This window comes from Dermacentor silvarum, chromosome 10 (genome assembly GCF_013339745.2).
Source record: "Dermacentor silvarum isolate Dsil-2018 chromosome 10, BIME_Dsil_1.4, whole genome shotgun sequence".
Classification (NCBI taxonomy): Eukaryota; Metazoa; Arthropoda; class Arachnida; order Ixodida; family Ixodidae; genus Dermacentor; species Dermacentor silvarum.
Window position 1 is genome coordinate 63,427,263 of NC_051163.1, and position 20,233 is coordinate 63,447,495.

The window sequence follows — 20,233 nt, forward strand, 5'->3', positions numbered from 1 at the left end:
CTTGTCCTTTGTTCGTACGCCATGCCCTCGCCAACACGGAGCTTGAATCACACAGGCGGTGTGGCTTGCGTGTGTATATAGTTTCCGTTTCAAATGAATGACCCTTTAGAATTTTCTAAGTGGTTATTTCTGCCAGGATTTTGGCGTATGCATTGTCCGATGTAATATGCCGTAGACACGAAGACTACGCTCATGAAATGATGGCAAAATACGTTCCACGTGTCTCAGAACACCAGATGGAAGCATGGTCAAGATAAGGAGCTTGTCCGGAGATGTCTTTAACTCAGAGGGCGCAGAAGACTGAGTTGAGACCGGTTCGAAAGACCGGGAAACTGATGTATGTAGCTTCCACTTAGATTTTGAAGGACAAGGAAAGTGTTGGCAAATCTTTTCGCGTGGCTTACTTATCCAATATTTTAAACCGTAAAGGGTGGTATGTATTCTTTTCGGTAGTTATTTATTTATCTCTTATCTAAAACCTTTATCTATGTTTTAAAGTTATCTATGGCTGTAACGACCATGGCTCCGTCTCTTCCCTGTTATCTTCTTACTTTCTTTTCAGCAATACTCTCAGGTCTATTGCTTATCTCGACCGCTGACCAATAAACGCTCCTATCTGATTCGAATCCCAGAGCTTTTGGAGGGTCTAAGTTACTGCGGTACCGGCTGGGTGAATATTCTGAGATTATATTACAAAGTGCCGATTTGCCTCCCGACTTGTGCTGCAGCAGACACGTACCTCAATGGTATTGTGCGATCGCGATTACAATGAGACTTCTACCACAATTCGGATATCGGACCATATATGTAGTATGTGGAAAACGGGAAAACGACCCGCTTCCGCTTCTCTGCATGGCTCAGGCGAAGGTGTACATGAAGGCGAACGACAGGCTACGCGAGCGTTTCGAGCACCTGCTGGAGCCGAGCAAGCCCCTGAGCACGTCCGACAAGGCCGTGCTGAGCTACGTTGCCTGCGCCGAGGTGCTACATCGGAGAATTGACGCTCCCTGGCTAATCGACAGCTTGCTCTTCTTGGGAAAAGACAAGCCGGGTCACTTCCTCACCACTTCCGGAAGCGAGAACGCTTCGGCCGAGGCGCTCGCCACTCTGATCTCGCTGGCCATGGACTATGACCTGGACGTGCTGTTCGAGGTTGTCCTCAATGTGGATTCCAAGTACGTCACGCAGCGACAGAGAGAGAGTAAGAATGGCACGTACTGAAAGCCGCATAATGTAATGATCTTTTGACCCCACTGTCTACGTTTCTTATCACCCCTTGTTCACGGCCGGCTGTTACCGGTGATAAAGTGGACGGAATGCCGCTCGGACCATTGCATGACGAAGCACGAAAAGGAATGGCATGGAAATAGAATTGTTTCAACATCCCCACAGCTCCTGTGCTAAAGGGACCGACAGCCTGTTATAGGGTACGGTGACACTATACATATTTGCCCTGTGCGCAAAATGCTGTAAACAAGTGACCAGGTCTGCACAGAAGAGAATCAGTAAATATATTTTATTGTGGCGCTAATAGCCGTGCGTAATTAGTAACTACGAGCACTTTGAGCGGCCATATAAAGCGAAGTGAACAAAATACCTGAGCCACTTATTTATTGGAGTTATACCTCGTTATTTTAATAACGTAAAAAGCTAGCACGAGGACCCAAATGATCCCGTGTTTTCCCATTAGTTTTGAGCGATTATTTATTATGCGACATGAAGGTAGTAAGCAGCAAGCAAAATACGCCCGCCCAACCCCCTCCCCCCCCCCCCCTGCTACCCTCCTTGATCCTTGAAAAGAAAGTGGGAGGGCTGTAAACAAAGCTACATTTTGATATTCCCTACCTGCAACCTTGAATTGTCCCCAAGACTTCTAGGGATAGCAGCCTGCAACACAGCCACTGTTGAAAGTGCGTCGTAAGAAAAGCGTGTAAGCGTCTACAGTGTCCCCAGAAATCCGAAGATTTAATGGTTATCCTGAAGAGACTGTCGTCACCGTTATTTACACAACGCACAACACTAGTGCGCCACGACGCGAGACCACCAACTAGACGTGCTGAATGGGACGCAGGGCAGTCAAGAAGCGTAGGCTCAGGACTGTGTAACAGCTATTAAACAGCTGTTTAACGATTTTTGAAAGCTTCTGGGATCTACAAGTACACAACAAGGATTCTCGCTTTGCTCGGCTCAGCAGCACAGCGTCCGAACGCGTTGTGATCGACAAAGATCCCGTGTAAACGTGTGCTTGGCACCTCCATTGTGACATCAGGTCTGAGAGCCGGAGTGTGGTGAGCGTGGGCCACAGTGCGTCCCTGCTGCGCTGGAAGCGGCACCGGGAGCGCTACCTTACGGCCGAGTCGACGGCTCGCTGCGTGCACCAGTTCGTGAGCGTGATGTCGTGCGACTGCAACCTGGAACCGGGCCTGACCGCCGCGTTGGTCGCCATGGATGCCCTGGTTACCGCCAAGATGGCGGTCTCCGCTGCTACGTCCGCCGGAAGAGGCGCCCGCTTCCGGTTCCGCGACATTCCTTCCAACCACGCTGGCGTCTGGCTGCGCGCGGTTCGTGACAACCTGCAGGCGGCAGTCATGGACGGCGATAAAGACGACGGGAACGACAATGTAAGAGAATGCCAGTGGTACGAAGTACTAACACAGAGGCTAAAGCCTTTGCACCCGGTTATCTTATTTGCTCGTGCCCTTTGTCTTGTAATAAGCTTTTACATGGTCATGCATTCTGTGCACACAGCTTCTAACAGCGTATACGTCAGTGTATACATCTATGCACGCCAACTTAATTATTTTAAAACGAAGCTTTCGTGGCCTCACAACCACCCCCCCCCCCCTCCTACTTTTCGGGTGCTGGCTCCTGGCTGCTGCCTTGCATGATCGGCTGGTGCAGGGCAAAGTACAAACAAGCACCGCACGTACTGCAAAACAAGAGTGACTGGAGCGGCAGGGGATGCATGAAAACCGCGGATGCCAGCTCCAATACAAACACGCCGTCTCCATCCAGGCGCCATCGTCATTCCTTGATCTTATTGACATAGCTTTTGTTTCGTTGGGATCATTCCTTTGTTTTCTTGCTGTCGTCACTGTGGTTGTCGTCACTACACTGTCATTTCGTCATCATAACGCCGTGGTCGTCATGGAATTGTGGTTATCCCATTGTCGTCAGGCTGTCGCCATCATGCCATCGTCACGATTCCAGCATCATTAACGAATGGTTATCATGCCGTCTTCGTTGTTGCGGCATGTTCATTCCATTGTCCCAAAACCGTCCTGGTCATGCCGTCATGGTCATACCACCACCAACATTCCGTCGTCTTTGTCGTCACCCTATTGCCGTCACTCGTTCGTCGTCATGCGTAAGATCCGCGTGTTCAAGGGCCCCAGGTTCATGTTGAACGTGGCGTTTTACCGTGAAAATGTGTAGAACTTGGTCGTGTGCTCTATATTCACAAATGGTCACTAAACAAGACAAATGTTCATCATAAACACCAACAACACGTTTCCCCCAAACCAATTCCCACAGCGCTCGGTATCCGCATCTTCCGTCACCAATAGCAGGCGGTATGGGTGACACCGGGTCGTGTTGTCTACCGCCAACGGCCACCCACGATTCACAGCTCGTCTGAGTGTTGCGCATTGAGTTTTACCGAGTTCGACTTCTCGTACGCTTGCGGTTCTAAGTGCGATCGAAACCATGTCCAACCATGCGAAGCACCTGTGCAACAGCATGTTTAAATTTTGGACAATCTTTCCTCAGGATAAAGTGATCGCTGGTGTCTCACCGAACATGCACCGCGTCCCTCAAATTTTTCTCCAAACTTGTGTCTCCCAACCGGTGTGTCTTCCAAGGCTGTGTGTTCAGACACATCTGCCGCTGTGGAAATCTTGAGAGCACGGTGCTTTGTCTACACTTCATATAGGAACGACACTGTTTCTTTTATTCGACAGCGCCGAAGAAGCGCCAGGCTCTCATGACGCTGACAGTCCAGTGGTAGCGAACGGGCCGTACAAATTCATGTAGTTCAGCAATGGTTGAAGCGCATTTCCGCGCTTGTGGGTGACTGCGCATCGACATGATAAGGACATCGGAAGAGAAATACGAAATCGGATGGTACGCAATCAAACGTATTTCTGCATTTGCCTAGTACCTAGAAGATCACATACTAACAAAAAAAAACGAAGGCACAATTTTCCACTTTCTAATATCTTTCCCCCAAGGTGATGCTGATGACAATAGTGTGATGCCCATGGATCTCACATAATATTTCGCACAATTCGGTAATTTTTGCAGAGCAAAACGTTGGCAAACATGACCGCACAGAGCCTTCGCTTACTTTCACACATACCGTAAACTTTCTCATTAATCTGCACTGAACTGACCACGGGCTCAAAATCATTACGTCACAGGTAGCTGACGTAGGCAATTCAAGGCGGCATCACTACTCTCGTTTCATTTTGCAACCCTTTCTGGCATCCCGCCTTTTCGCGCAGGATTTGTTATAATTATTCATACAATGATGTGGGGTATTCGACCATCCCAGCATCACAATTTTTTTTTTCGTTACTTCTCCACGATACCATTGAAAAGGTTCTCCCCGTAAGCATCCGTCGCAAACACATGCTCAGCACCGAGCCCGTTTTGTGCGCGTACCAAACTTTAGAGGCACAATTTCTTTTCCTCACAATCTCCGATTGAAAGACCGGGCCCAAACAAGTCTGTTTTTATTACTGGGACAGTAGAGATCAGATCGAAAGAGGTTTTGTTCTTCCCATCCATCTGTTTCGTAACGCTACGGCGGCCATCATTGTGTCGTCATCCATGCATTGTTCACTTAAAGGCCAACTCCAATGAAGTTATGTACCGCGTAAAAAGCTTTTTTTTTTCTAATGGTACATCCGACTGGTTGTTACTGCACACGAACTCGTTGGAAGCGATGCGGAGCCCTCTGCAGATCGCAGACAGAGAAATCCGGCCCCAGTCGAACGTGCTAGCCGCTCCTAGAAAAAAAATCACATCATCTCACCCTACGGGCAACAATGGTGGGATGCGGACGCCGCATGGGTGCGGACGCCGCAGAACGGACACTACCCCGAGCATAAGATGCTCTCGCATCTAAAATCAGAGAAGCCACGTGATCAAGTTTCTGTCGGATATCGGTAGAGTTCCAAGCAAGGCTGCCAGGTTGGAGCTGGAAGCGCTCCTAGCGCTCTCAGCTGGAGCGCGGCACTTTGAATGAACCAGGCGAATGTGTTCCGAGTGCTCTGTTTCGACCATGCCGAATGTAAACCTCACCACGAGAGTACTGTGAAGCATTCGAAAGCGACCAGCGAATGCACCATAGGACAGTGTAGATATAGCAAAGCATGCGTGAAAAAAAAATTGCTTGAAAAATAACAGCGGTATCGTCACGAAGAGCTGGTGAAAATAGCCGCTTTTGATAGCGAAAGTGTATTTTTTTTAACGCCGCCGTTACCGCTTGCAGAATGTCGCGCGTGATCTAGAACGCGCGGTTCCTCGGCATAACCTCCGAGATTGGCGGCGCCAACTGCCCGGAGCACATTGAAAAGTCTCGGAGGCGACGTTCTCGAACTTACGTTACCACCGCTAACCAACAAGTGCACGCGCCGTCTCCTTAGGTGCTGTTTACGGGCTGGTGATACTAAAATTATGCAATACCCAACCCTGAGACTTCGCCATTGGCATATATATATATATATATATATATATATATATATATACTACTCACTCATAACCAGTTTAGCCTAATTGAAGCATCGTTGCCGTTGGCCTATAATACCGAAGGGCATTCTAAAAGCGCAATCAGGAACACGGACATGGGCCCTTTATAAGATTGCGGTTTTGGCCAGTAATGCCCCAGAATATCAGTAAATGTTTGGTTTAACACGGCCACAGGGAGGCACAAATACGCAAGCACGGCGCTAACCGATGTATCATTTTCAGCGAGTTAGAGGATAGCCAGGTGTATCACGGGACGTTTGCCATCAAAGAACCTATTTCTATGCTCGACCTGACGACTAACCCGGTCTTGTCTTACAGTTTGTTAGATGCAGAAAAGATGACATCAGTGTTAAGACTGCGCGCGAGGTTACTCGGGTTGTGTAAGTACCGGTGAATGTTAGGAATGACGTGGATGTTTTTCTTGTCACGAAGGGCGTATACCCACGTACAGAGATCGTACGCCCTGTTGGGGCGACCGCCATATTGACGCGTTAGCTGTACGACAATATGGCGGTCTTGATGGCGTCAGTGCATACGCCCTATTGGATTGGGATACCACACGCAACAATTTACTATGGCAGTCGTCCTTATAGTCGTAGTACTTTTGTCATAGTCCTCATGTCATCGTTGTCATATCGCATAAAAACGTAGATCCCACGCACCGTGGAAATCGATGTTATGCGAAGCATTTTGCAAACCTCAAACCGTTATACCAGGGGCGGCTTCCACGAACATTTAATAACGAAAATAATAACGACTTTAAGAACGCGTTTTAGTGGGGACTAGGGTTTGTCTATGGAACATTTAAGAACGCGTTCTTAAATGTTCCATTAAATTCGTTATTATTTTCGTCATTAAATGTTCGTGCAAGCCGCCCCAGGTCAACCAGCATCTTCGTGTTAATTGAGTGGTTCTTGAAGCTAAACATTTCGACAGAATTACCTGTCTGGTTGGGCAAATTGATAAAGACTTAGAGATTGACTCCAACCAAATAAGGAAATTTACTAGCCCGACGTTTCGGAACCAATTCGGCTCCTTCTTCAGGGGGTATTCTTCGGAGGTGGCGGTGTGCCGCGTTTAAAAGGTCCTTCGTAACAAAGGAGAGGAAGGGGGAGAGAGCGCGGAGACACTTGGCCGGGCACCTGTTCTAGACAGACAAAATAGGTGGTGGGGTGGGGTGGGGTGGGGTGGGGGGGGGGTATCCCCGCAACTAAAGGGCGCCCAGCACCGGTCAACCCAGCCGACCAGAGACGCCGAAGCCCCCCACTCGCGACCTCTTTTGTCTGTCTAGAACAGGTGCCCTGCCAAGTGTCTCCGCACCTTACGCTCTCTCCCCCTTCCTCTCCTTTGTTACGACGTACCTTTTAAAAGCGGCACACCGCCACCTCCGAAGAATACCCCCTGAAGAAGGAGCCGAATTGGTTCCGAGACGTCGGGCTAGTAAATTTCCTTATTTGGTTGGAGTCAATCTGTAAGTCTTTCAGTGGTTCTGTGTGTGGGTCGCGAGCGTACGTGTGTGTGATGACAGCAGCGTCATTTTCATCATGACAATAACGTCGTGTTTTCGTCGCCATCATCAAGCTTTATCGTCGGCGTCATCGTCGTTTTATTACGATCGCAATTATACTATTATATTTCAGGCCAGTTTTCGCCGTTGCCGTCGCCGTGATGTGACATACCAAGTGCGATAAGAATGAGCGGCCCGCGCGCCGTATGCTGCAACTGCGAAGGAAAGTGTGCGAGGGTGACCCGAGAAGTGAAGTGGCTTGATCCACGCCAACTTCCCATTCGGCTAATTTTGGTGGCCACGTGATAGAGCGCGCGCTGGCAAAGGTGAAACGCGTGTCTCTACTTCTAGCCCTGCAATGGCTGCGCATGCATGACGGACGCATACCAAGGAGGTTATTTTTTTTTAAACTTTCTGGCGAATGCGCGTTTCGCGCGCCGTATGTTGAAGGTAATCTGTGGCGGATGTCACGGATAAGGGCGATCCGAGATGGTTGGTGGCTTCATGCGCGCTGTCTTCCCGCGCACCTAGTGTTGGAGGTCGCGTAATCTGAGCTTCGAAAACGCGACACCATTGAAATGCTAAAGCGAGCGGTGGCATGAGACGTTCGCTCCGCGCTGCCGGCGCTTCTTATCACGCCAGCGTTGTGACAGGAAGTGCTCAAGGTCATCGAGGGAGATATGTTTATGTTATCAGTGCGCGCGCGACAGCATACTTGTTTAGTTAGTAAGCGAATGGTTAATGCAATTGATGCAGCCTATAAAACTATGAACCTTCCTTCGTGTAATAATTAGCTGTCGCTACTGACGATCCGTCTTTAGGGCGGAGCTTTTCTGAACGCGTCGTCGCAACGGCCTCCGCCGTCGTTGTCGATGTGGTTTCATAATTTTGGGCAGCTGGGCTTACTTGCAGTGGACTGCTGGAGTTATGCGCCAGGCTGGCGGCGTCGGCGGAAGTCTAATGGTACAACTGCAGTCGCGGTACGTAAAGAGTAGACCAGGTGGAATCGATAAAATCGGTTGACCTTTCTCTTTATCCGAAGGGTGAGTTCTCCAGTGCTGAATTTGTGTTTCTCTTCGGCACTTTTGTGAATTCTGCGCTGACTCGTATCTTTGCTGCCTATAATCGTGGATATTGTGCTAATTCCTGTTTCAACTCTTTCTTTGTTTTTAATACGTGCTCCTGCGGTTGCTTGCTTGCGGCTGCTGCTGTTGCTCCCCATCATCCTGGTCCTCCTGCTTCTCCTTCTCGAAGATTAGAGAAATGCGTTCGCCTTTCCTAACGCTTCCGTCGTATCATCCACGTTTTGATTGGAAGTATCAACAAACAAGTAAATAACAAATATTATGTTGCCTGTATTTTTAAACGCTGCATGTACCCAAAGGAGCCCACCCCAAAGCCTTCGGGCACCGAACGACTCGGCGGCCGCCAACCCTGGAACCTGACCGGCGACAGCATGTTGTACGCGACCGACCCGAGGCTGTTCGGCCTGGTAGACGAGACGCTCACCCTGCACCCGGAGTCACATGTGCGCTTTTACGTCGCCTTCCAGGTCAACGAAAACTTCCTATTTGCCACCACATATTGAAGAAAGGATGAGAGCAAGAAAGGCATTACTCTTTTGCCTCTTAATCATACTTAATCTAACGCATTAATTATGCACCTGTGTAGGCCTACTGCGTATATAGGTTACGTTCGCAGAGCTTCGAAGCGCGATAACGAGATTCAGGAGGTTGATAAGAGGTACACAAATAAATGCTCTCGCATTTAAGAAGCGTTAACTGTCAGTTAGCTGACTACGCGTTCCGTTCGATCTTCCAGGTTGTGCGCGCTCTGGCACCATTCGCGTCGTACCGCCTCACGCAGTCCCTGTTCAGCGACGACAACGCGACGGCCGTGTACCTGTACGTCGGGGACGCTTGCACGGCAGCCGCCAGCAAGCTGACTTCGTTCGCCCTGGCCACCGTCGTGTTCCAGGACGTGCTGTCGGCGCGCCGACTGGAACTCGCTTACGAACAGGTCGGTGCCGATCAGGGGACTCACCGTCACTTCGGTAATTTTAGAATCGGAAGGGCGGTAAATTCACCTTCATGTGATCAGTGACAACCTAAGAATGCAGTGTGTAAAATACAGTGTTGTACAATTCAAAGAGAATCTGTATAGAGACGAGCCAGCCGATTACGATCGCTTGTTTCTGTGACGTCACGATGGAGGCGAATTTAAAAGAGAGCATTAGCTGAGCGGTGCTGGCGATTCACTCCACTCACGTTGCTCGCGCTGAGCCACTCCGCAGAACTGTGGGAAATTCTGGTTTCTTTTTTCATTGCGATAGCAATTATATGGACACTCCAAGCGCATTTTTGCCGTTGCCGTCGTCGTCACCGTGAGGTTCCGTGTAAAGTCCAATGGAGATAAAATCGTTGCCGCGCGCCGTACGCTACGTCTGCGAGTGAAAGTGTGTGCGGGTGAGCCGGCAACCGCAGCCTAAATTAATCTCGCGCACGCGAGAGAGGAAGGTGGTCGGAAGCGCGCGGTCTTCATTCGCGCGCGAGGAACGAGGAGGAGGCGACGGAAACGGGGGATGGGGGGAGGGGTGCGTTCTGCTCCCGCAGCTGCTGCTCACGTAGCTGCCGCGCACGCGCAGTATCTTGAAAGCGATCTGCGATGTGGCCGAAGTGTGCGCGCGCGGTGGCCTCACCTACAAAGCGATGTGCAATGGGGACAGAGTGCATGCGCCGAGTGCCGGTAGCACAGTATGCGCTGTGCTTTCGATGTTTACTTCGCGTTGCAAGCGCGAGCCAGCCCGAAGGTCAATTTGCTCGCTGCCGCTGGCGCGCTTTCTCACTCCAGCATTTTGGCGAGCTTCCGCGGTCATCGAGCGAGATTTGCTCATGTTTACCTGTGTGCGCGTGACGCCGTGCTTGTTTATGTAGCTAGTGAGCGAATATTTACAACTTTATATGGCCAATGTAACTACTATCCTTACTTGGTATAGCTGTCTATTAATTTGCTATCGCAATCGATGCTTCGCCTTTCCTTGTCGTGGTAGTAATATATGTCGTGAGGACAGAATGGGGGGCGTGGATGCTGTTGTTTTCGTCATGAAACGCGTTCCAAGAAAAACACATGCGATCGAAAGCAATTTAATAAGTCACATGGCTTTACTCATCCTCACTTCTAACCCTTCTCAGTCTAAGTATTCAAACTCTCAGATTGTGAAGGCCTAGGAGTGAGGATCAACGGCGAACATATCGGCAACCTTCGGTTTGCAGATGACATTCTCCTATTCAACAACAATGGGCACGAATTACAACGAATGATTGAATACCTTAACCGAGAAAGTGTAAGAGTGAGGTTTAAGATTAATATACACAGGACAAAGATAATCTTCAATAGCCTGGTAATGGAACGAGAATTAAGGATCACCAGCCAGCCTCTAAAGTCTGTAAAGGAGTACGTTTATCTAGGTCAATTACTCACAGGAGACCCTGATCATGAGAAGGAAATTTACAGAAGAATAAAATTGGGTTGGAGTGCGTACGGCAGGCATTGCCAAATCCTGACTGGGAGCTTACCACTGTCGTTGAAAAGAAAAGTGGAGAATCATTGCATTCTACCGGTGCTCACATATGGGGCAGAAACTTGGAGTTTAACAAAGAAGATCGAAAACAAGTTAAGGACCGCAGAAAGAGCGATGGAACGAAAAATGTTAGGCCTAACGTTAAGAGACAGGAAGAGAGTAGTGTGGGTCACAGTGCGGGGATAGCCGATATTTTAATTGACATTAAGAGAAAAAAAGATGGAGCTGGGCGGGCCATGTAATAATACGTAGGATAGATAAGCGGTCGACCATTAGAGTTACAGAATTGATACCAAGAAAAGGAAACGCAGTCGAGAATGGCAAAAAACTAGGTGGGGTGATGAAGTCAGGAAATTTGCAGGCTAAAGTTGGAATCAGCTAGCACAAGACAGGGGTAATTGGAGATCGCAATTCGCCTTCGTCCTGCCTTCGTAATTGGGTAATTGGAGATCGCCTTCGTCCTGCAGTGGGCATAAATATAGGCTGATGATGACAGTTGGCAATGATTCCTAGCACAAACAAAACAACCACGGAATACGAAAGAGCGTGGTGCAGATGGCGCTCGCTGCAGGGTAAAATCGAGGAGAAAATTGGTGCACGATTGTGCAGACAGTGCAGCCAAATCGAAAAGACCAATTATACGCCTTACTTGGTTTCTACGTACCAGCACGTGAACAGCGAGCAAATGTGAAGAACATTCGCACGAAAATTATGAGATATAGAGTTCCATGCACGAGGAATTTCAACCAGAGAATGTTGGGCGATAGAAATGAAAAAAATGCACACAAAGGAAATAATAGGAAAAACAAACATTATGTATAGTACATTGAATTGTAAACTTCACCAATGCATCAAAAGAAGCAACTAAAAGTAGCCATACTACCTAAAAAGTACAGCTGCAATCATTTTACTGAAATAGCAATTTTATGGACACTCCAAGCGCATTTCTACCGTCGCCGTCACCATCGCCGTCGCCGTGAGGTTCCGTATAAAGTCTAAGGGCGATAAAATCGTTGCCGCGCGCCGTATGCTCTACGTGCGTGTGAAAGCGCGCGAGGTACGTGCGCTTTCATGGAGAGCGAGCGCACGGCGGAGAGCAAACGCGACGTATTCCGTCGTGCGAAAGGCCGTGGTGGGATGGGAGGGAGGGAAGGGAGGCGACATTTAGCTGCGGCACCAACTACGTATCTTGCCACCGGATGCAAGGGGAACTGGCAACTCAATCTCCCACGCGAAAGGAGGAAAGCGGTAAGGCAGCGCGGGAGGGAGGGGGTGCAGCTTCTACTCTGCCAGCAACTGCGTACTTGTAATTTGCGCGGCGGCGGGTGGTCGGCCGAACCGTATCTTGAAAGTGATCTGCACACGGCTCCTACCTTTGTATGCGCTGTGCTTTTGCCGATCAGCTTCCGTTGAAGCGATAGACCACATGACCCTTAGCCTGCTGCTTACCAACGCTTGCTCACGCCAGCGTTTCGACAGTGGTTGTCTGCGGTCATCGGGTGTGATCTATCCATGTTTGCTTGTGCGCGCTGACACCATGCTTGTTGATTCTATTAGTAGGCGAAGGTGTTCAAGTTTACGCCGCCGATAAACTTCGTATAGCTCTATACTAAATTGCTCTCGCAATTGATGCTTCGCCTTTCGGGCGAAACTGCGACATTTTTCTGAAAATGGAAATGAAATGTACAATCTTCTATGACACCAAATAAATCATGCTCATCATTCAACAAATTGGGCAGCTGCCGTTTTAATGGCGTAACTAGTTGTAGTATATATATATTGGTACGCGCAAAGGGGTGTTTGTAACTATTCCTCGGTCGACCCATGATGTTGTTCTGTGGTGCCACTGTCGACTGCCGCACAGGGAAGGTGTTCGTAAGTGGTAACATTCCGTCAGGACTCCTTGAGAACCCTGTAGATCGCGAAACTACACTGTGTGTTTGTGGTGATACGGTCGTACCTGTATCATCTACCGTTTGTGTTCCCGTTGTCTGTTGCGGCGCCAATTCCGACAGCTTCGATGCTACCGCATAACCGATGCACAATAACTCTGTGAAGAAGAATGTGTTGGTGCCACATTGTGTGGTGTCGATCAAAGGCGGACGCGCTGGCTTATGGACCGTAAACTATTCTCAGGAGCCCGTTATACTACCAAACGGCTTGAAATTAGCCTTCGTCAGGGAACAAGCGTCCTTATCAGTGGCTGAACTTACACATGTGCCGGAAGAACCTGATGGCCACCGCTTGGAAACAGCCCTTTTGTCGATGGTAAATAAATCGCTCAGCACAAGTGAACGCCGAACGTTAGTGGGCGTGCTTTCGAAACACGTTTCGGTATTCGAGTTTGCGCATAAGGACAAAATGCCTGCAATCCCCGCGTCTCGAACACGCCATACCATCAACACGGGTTCGGCAAATCCGATTAGACAAAAGCCATATCGTGTTTCACCATCAGAGCGCCAGATTATCAACGAACAAGTGCACGAAGTGATCAAAAGGGCGACATACAAGAGTCAGCGAGTCCGTGGGTAGCTCCATTGATTCTTGTTAAAAAGACAAATGGATCTTGGAGATTTTGCGTCGACTATCGCCGGCGGAATGCTGTAACGAAAAAGGACGTGTACCCACTTTCACGTATTGATGACGCAATAGACTGCCTTCATTCCGCCTCTTACTTTTCCTCAGTAGACTTACGATCCGGCTACTGGCAGATTCCGATGCATCCTGAGGACAAGGAAAATACTGCTTTCGTAACTTCTGACGGGCTCTTCGAATTTAATGTGATGCCATTCGGACTGTGCAACGCTCCGGCAACATTCGAGAGATTTATGGACACTATTCTGCGCGGGTTAAAGTGGAACATCTGCATGTGTTACCTCGACGATGTCATCATCTTTGGCCGCACCTTCAGCGAACACAACTCGCGTCTGGATATTGTCCTGAACTGCATCGGGAACGCTGGTCTAGTTTTAAACTCCAAGAAATGCAACACTCCGGAGACCGCCAAACCCTTGTGCTTGGACATCTCGTCGATAAGGATGGTGTCCGCCCTGATCCCCAGAATACAGCAGCCGTTGAAGCGTTCAGTGCACCGCACTCTGTCAAGGAGCTCCGTATTTTTCTGGGGCTTTGTTCCTATATTCCTAAATTCGCCGACGTCGCGTATCCGCTGACATGCCTGCTACGAAAGGATATCCCTTTTGAGTGGACTCCGGAGTGCAACTCTTCTTTTTCTGCTGACGTTGCGACCTGTTCTTCAACACTTCAGTCCTTCAGCTCCGACGGAACTCCATAGGGATGCCAGTGGCACTGGTATTGGCGCCGTCCTAGTTCAACGCTACGGTGACCGCGAACACGTGATCGCATATGCAAGTCGCTCATTAAGTAGGCCCGAGCAGAATTACACTGTCACGGAACAGGAATGCCTCACGGTAATATTTGCAGTTCAACGGTCGTTCCTACCTGTATGGGTGCCCCTTTACAGTTGTCACCGACCACCACTCATTGTGTTGGCTTGTAAATTTTCGTGACCCTTGTGGCCGCCTTGCGCTCTTGGCACTCCTACTGCAAGAATACAGCTTCACCGTTTCTTATAAGAGCGGTCGACGACACGCTGATGCGGACTGCCTCTCCCGTATGCCACTTAGCGCTACGGACTGTAACGCCGACGACTTCGATCACCTTGTGGCTTCTGTTTCACCGAGTTTTCCAGACTTCAACTGTTTCAAAGCCGAACAGCGAAAAGACGCTAAATTAACACCGCTCTTCACCGCTACGACCACCTCGACGACACCAAACCATTTCTGCGTACGTGATGGACTCCTGTACAAGAACTTTTCCAGCACTGGCGCACGTTTTCTGCTAGTTGTGCCGGAGAACCTTCGCATAGCGATTCTGAGTGCTATGCATGACGACCCTACTTCTGGCCATTTAGGTTCGGCGAGGACGCTCTACCAGATTCAGGAACGTTTTTATTGGCCTGGAATGCGATAGTCTGTTGAGACGTATGTGGCCAGCTGCATGCAGTGTCAGCGCCACAAACGTCCATCTACTGGTCCAGCCGGTCTACTGCAACCGATCCCGCCTCCAAGCACGCCTTTTCAACAAGTGGGCATTGACTTCGTGGGCCCTTTTCCAAAATCAGCCAAGGGAAATCGTTGGATAGTTGTTTGCGTCGACTACCTCACACGCTACTGCGAGACGGCGGACGTGCCCTCCGCAACTGCCAATGACGTTTCAACATTGCTGCTGAAATCTGTCAGTCCTGCGACATGGTCCACCTCGCGTGATCATCAGCGACCATGGACGACAATTCACAGCGGATGTCGTGGAGGAGCTGCTTCGTTTGTGTGAATCCCACTTGCGTCACTCGACACCATACCATCCACAAACGAATGGGCTTACGGAGGGCACCAACAGAACAATTGTAAACATGCTATCTATGTATGTTTCATCCGACCAGAAGAACTGGGCTGACGTACTGCCTTTTATCACGTACGCGTTCAACACTGCCAAGCATGAGACTACCGGGTATAGCCCTTTCTTCCTGCTGTACGCACGGCCACCCCGGTACACAATCGACACTGTTTTCCCTTTCTGCAGTCACGAAAATCACACTGTCGCCGGAAGGTGAGCGCAAGAGCGGCTGGCTGGTTGATGCACTCAGCGTCGTCCTCTTCCTTTTTTCCAACCCGGGACCGCAAGCACGTTCACCGGTCTTCGTTTTCCTCACGCGTAACATTCCTCTTGTCGCAGACGAAGCCCGCCGGGCGAGTCAATCCATTTGTCTTGCCGAAGAAGGTCGTCGTAGTTCTCATCTGCGCACTTTCGCATCGCCGGACAGATCAAAAGCACGCTACGACATTCGCCACCGTCCGGTAATCTATGGCCCTGGTGATTTAGTCTGGCTGTGGACTCCAGTACGGAAACGCGGGTTATGCCAAAAGTTTTTGGCCACCTACGATGGCCCGTTTGTGATTATTAACAGACGCCCAGAAGTCACCTACAACATAGCTCGCCTCATGGCGAGTGGTAGAAGAGCTGCGAAGACCCAAGTGGTCCATGTTGCCCGCTTGAAACTCTTCACTTCAAGACAAATGGATTGACTCGCCCGGCGGGCTTCGTCTGCGACAAGAGGAATGTTACGCGTGAGGAAAACGAAGACCGGTGAACGTGCTTGCGGTCCCGGGTTGGAAAAGAGGAAGAGGACGACGCTGAGTGCATCAACCAGCCAGACGCTCTTGCGCTCACCTTCGCGACCTAAAATAAACGGTCCCCTTGATCTGTAAGGTTTACAAACGGTCCCCTTTGCGCGTAACAATATATACATGTGGGCATTCATTGTGCACTTCTTAATCATCTGTAGATTATCACCATCATGCGTGTGCCCCTCTTCTTCATCGCGCATGCGGGCGCATCATCAGCGTGGACTATGCCGAAGGCTGTTCATGCCGGTTGTGGACGCCGCCCTACTTCGCCGTGTCGTCTCTCGGGAGGTCCGCCCTTACTGTGACGTCACAAGATATATATATATATATATATATATATATATATATATATATATATAGCATTTGTACATGTGCAAAAAAACACTTCCCTTTGAAGGGGGAAATTGGAGCTGGCGACGGGGTACTGCTTCTTCTTAAACTTCGTAATTTAATTAAATGTTCTGTTCCTTGCGTTTGCCTCAACCGCGCGGACATCTCCGCGGGTTACCTGATCCGCAGGTGGACGCACTGCGCAACGAGACGATGGCGTCCCTGTCGTGGCTCGAAGACGAGCAAGAGGCGGCTCGCAAGCGGTTGACCTCCCTGCGCTCGCTGGTCGCCTGGCCCGAGCGGCTCAACTCGAGTGACGCCCTGGACGCGTACTTCGCGGGCATGCCGGACTTCCGCGGCTACTACGTCGAAGTCTACCTGGACTCCGTCAAGGCCCTCAGGAGGCGGCAAAAGGCGCGACTGCTACTTCCGCGAGCGGCCGGTGCCAGAGGGGATAATGCCACGGGACTTCTCGCCGGTGGCCCCGAAGAAGGCGCGACCATTCAAGGACTCAGGTGCATTGCAACTCCTATTGAAACAATTCTATCCATGAATGTGTGATGCCCATTCAATGTTTCATTTTGTTCAATAAGTGCGATAAGCAATCAGTGTGTAAACACAAAGAGGGTGGACCCAAAACAGGCGCCGGAAAAGTTGCTATTTAAAGTGAAGCTTTAATTGTCTCTGCCTCCCACTTTGCGAGCGCTATTTTGACAACCAACACCCCTCCACCCAAAATACGCGTAAGGGTGTGAATTATAGACTGCCCCCCATCCTTATGCATTTAAGGGTGTTAATTATTTTACAGCGTGTGCTGTGGAAGAGAATAAAGCGACTAAACTAGCGAAAGAAGGGAAGCGCTCTCATTTGGTGATGCACACTGACAATTGGTAAAGCTTGAGGGACACTAATGAAGTTTGCAGGCATAACTAACCAAAGAGGACAGATTGATGGGCTATAATAACCGCACACACTGACCGTAGACGTTTTTTTTCCTTTCTGTTGTACGATGGTATTTGTGTTTTGGTCACGTGCAATGGACCCTAAGTTATTGGTAGCGTCTTGTCCTTAAACACAATTAGGGAAACCCTACTGGCGAGAGTTCAGCCGGTGGTTAAAGAAGCCTTGAACGAATCCCGTTGCGCAGGCCGTCGGTGCGGTACAGCGCCTGGCTGGACAGCCTGTTCATCTCGCCCGGGACGCTGTTCGAACCGGTCCTCTTCGCCGCCGACAATGACAACCAGTCGGTGAGCGGCGACGGTGGAGACAACGCCACGGCGTCCGCGTCAAGCGTGGTGATGGCTCTGGCCCTGGCTGGACTCGGACACCTCGTGGCGCATGAACTGTGGCACGCCGCCCTAGGCGAGCGCACAGTGGGCATCTCGCCAGAACCGGACATCACGCTGACCGGAGCTCGTGTCCGCAGGCAATAATTATTCGCAAGGGGCTGGCTGAATGGGCATGTTGGTAATGTTGTATCTTTGGTTATCAGTGCGATGGATCTACATGGGAAGTAAGAGAAGTGACAGGAAATAGTGCTGGATCACTTCACGGCTAGCCCGCCGCTTTTCTGTCACTTCTCTGACTTCCAATGTAGTCTCTCGCCGAGCTATTCAAAGAAGCAGTAATGTTTAATACCCACGCGCACAAACGCGGCTTCTGTCAGTGTAATGAGCGTGCCGTGACTTCTCGAGGAGGAGGAAAGACATTTTTATTGTCCAGCTTTTTAGGGAGCCTTGACTTTTCCGAACCCCAAATGTGTGACCACAGCGTGGTGTGCTGGTGGTAAAACAACGCAGTAAGAGCGAAGTCCAACCTTCGGGAGTGCTAATAACGCTTCAACGACCATCATACCATACATTTAGGCCTCTCCCTAATCTTACACACCAAGCATTTTAACGTCATCATCGATGTATTAAGGATGCTAGGTTGGTCCGGTGGCTAACAACTTCACCTTTGATGGGTGAGATCGAATCATTCATGGTAAAAAATTAATTTTTTGCGATTTGGGGGGGGGGGGGGGGTCAGTGCGCAGATAGCTGCGGCAGACAGACGAAGGAAACAAATACTCCATGAAGTAAACTTCAACAGCTGTCGCTGGCAAGCTCTCGTGTCATATATTTCGGTCCGCAGCAGATGGTCAAAATTATTAGAGTTTTCAGATGTGGCTTCTCTCGTAGCAGGTGTAGTTTGAGTGCTGTGTCGTGTAAAATAAATTCTATGTAATCTTACAGAGTTGTTTGCACCGGCTTTTTCCTGCACTAGCTTGACCGACGGATAGTAGCCACATCCAATTTGGGCATTTTGAAGTGCTGTCAATTGCTCAATACGAAGCGAAGTCTGCCAAGGCGTCCAACCAGGAGCAACCAGTAGTGAGCACGCGCTGGAGAGCGTGCGTGTGGTCTGACCTTAAGTTTCCCGCGGTTCAAGGCTAGCGTTCAAAATCAGTCGAAATTAGGGGGACCCGAAGGGCTACGACACCGAAAAGCAGGGTGGCCAAAGTGTGACGATGCATTGATCTCGTACGCGCAGGCATGCCTGTCTCACCGAAGTCTACAAAGGGGCCGCGGGCGTCGGCGGCACTGGGCCCGAAACGCGCGCCGTCGCTTCACGGATCGCCAGTGCGGCGTCTGAGAACCTGGCCGACGTTGCCGGACTGCAGGTGGCATACGCGACGTACGCTGCTTCCTCAGCCGTTCTCGGCGCACCCGCCGCCAAGAACGAGACTAAGGTGAGTCAGCGTGCGACTCGGCAAGCATCTCTCAAATGCAGCCACTGGCGCCGTCATTCGCAATCCGCGAGTAGCGAACACAGAAGCTGCGTCGCCGTAAGCAACAAGAGCCTCGCATTCTCCTAATATTAAATGCGAAGCATTTCTTGGCGAACAGACAGTATCTTTGAAAGTGTATCTATCTATCTATCTATCTATCTATCTATCTATCTATCTAGCCTCCTACGTATTGGTGCTTGAAGGTCGTTTCGTTAAACTGGTATGTACCAAATTGAGACAGTATGACAAGAGTGTATGACAAACATGTACTATAGGTGATAACATAAATATCATGACATGCATGCCATGATATGGACCTCAGTGAAGGAAAAGGCTAAAGGTAGATGATCGAAGTCATATTAATGAGCATGACTAAGGCTTTCGCCTTAAGCTCCCTAGGCCTAGCTAAAGAGACTCCTGAGAACTCATGACATGAATGCCATGACATGCGTGTCATGTAGGTCATGAAACAGCCACCGACGTCTTGGTGCTCTGATGGTCATTTGGTTAACTTGGTAGGTACCGAAATTGGCATAGTATGACAAGAGTGTATGACGAACATAAATGATAGGTCATGGCATGAATGTCATGGCATGCGTGTCATGTAGGTCATGAAACAGCTGCCTAAAATGACAACGACCGAGCGAAAAAAAGATTTACACAAAAAAACCGCCAGATCCCACGCCTTGTGGGAACCGATGTTATGTGAAGCAGTGTGTGGGGAGCCTGCCAAGTTAACGAAACGACCATGAGAGCACCAAGACGAAGGCGGCAGTTTCATGACCTACATGACACGCATGTCATGGCATTCATGTCATGAGTTCTCAGGAGTCTCTTTAGCTAGGCCTAGGGAGCTTAAGGCGAAAGCCTTAGTCATGCTCATTAATATGACTTCGATCATCTACCTTTAGCCTTTTCCTTCACTGAGGTCCACATCCGAACCTATATTTCATTGGTTTTTGTGTGTTAATCTTTTTTCGCTGAGTCATTGTCATATTTCTTCAGTCGTGGTCATGACTATGACTTCTAGCACCATTATTTAGTGTTTCCTACACTTAGTACCCGCGTACGAAACCATTTGAGCGGTT

General features: G+C 49.6%; 2 protein-coding genes across 2 annotated transcripts in view; both read left to right on the forward strand.

Annotated features, from left to right (window-relative positions):
• The window catches only part of LOC125941026 (endothelin-converting enzyme 2-like), a 34,240-nt gene extending 25,394 nt beyond the window's left edge, over positions 1 to 8,846 (forward strand). Inside the window, exons 4-6 of the mRNA XM_049657932.1 lie at positions 862 to 1,175; positions 2,270 to 2,621; positions 8,643 to 8,846. Of these exons, the coding sequence (XP_049513889.1) occupies positions 862 to 1,175; positions 2,270 to 2,621; positions 8,643 to 8,846 (870 nt within the window). The remainder of the gene's footprint in view (positions 1 to 861; positions 1,176 to 2,269; positions 2,622 to 8,642) is intronic.
• Positions 8,847 to 8,985: 139 nt separating this feature from the next.
• On the forward strand, positions 8,986 to 17,819 carry LOC125940697 (uncharacterized). Its single transcript, XM_049657138.1, has 3 exons — positions 8,986 to 9,277; positions 16,565 to 16,890; positions 17,523 to 17,819. Exons 1-3 carry the CDS (start codon positions 9,014 to 9,016, stop codon positions 17,806 to 17,808), a joined length of 876 nt encoding a protein of 291 aa, XP_049513095.1. The 5' UTR covers positions 8,986 to 9,013; the 3' UTR covers positions 17,809 to 17,819.
• Positions 17,820 to 20,233: the final 2,414 nt, after the last annotated feature.

Coding starts and splice junctions, on each gene's coding strand:
- LOC125940697 (XM_049657138.1), top strand. CDS start 9,014: ATGCTCTCGCATTTAAGAAGCGTTAACTGTCAGTTAGCTGACTACGCG. Junction 9,278..16,564: donor TGGAACTCGCTTACGAACAG/GTCGGTGCCGAT, acceptor CCTGATCCGCAG/GTGGACGCACTGCGCAACGA. Junction 16,891..17,522: donor GCGACCATTCAAGGACTCAG/GTGCATTGCAAC, acceptor CCCGTTGCGCAG/GCCGTCGGTGCGGTACAGCG.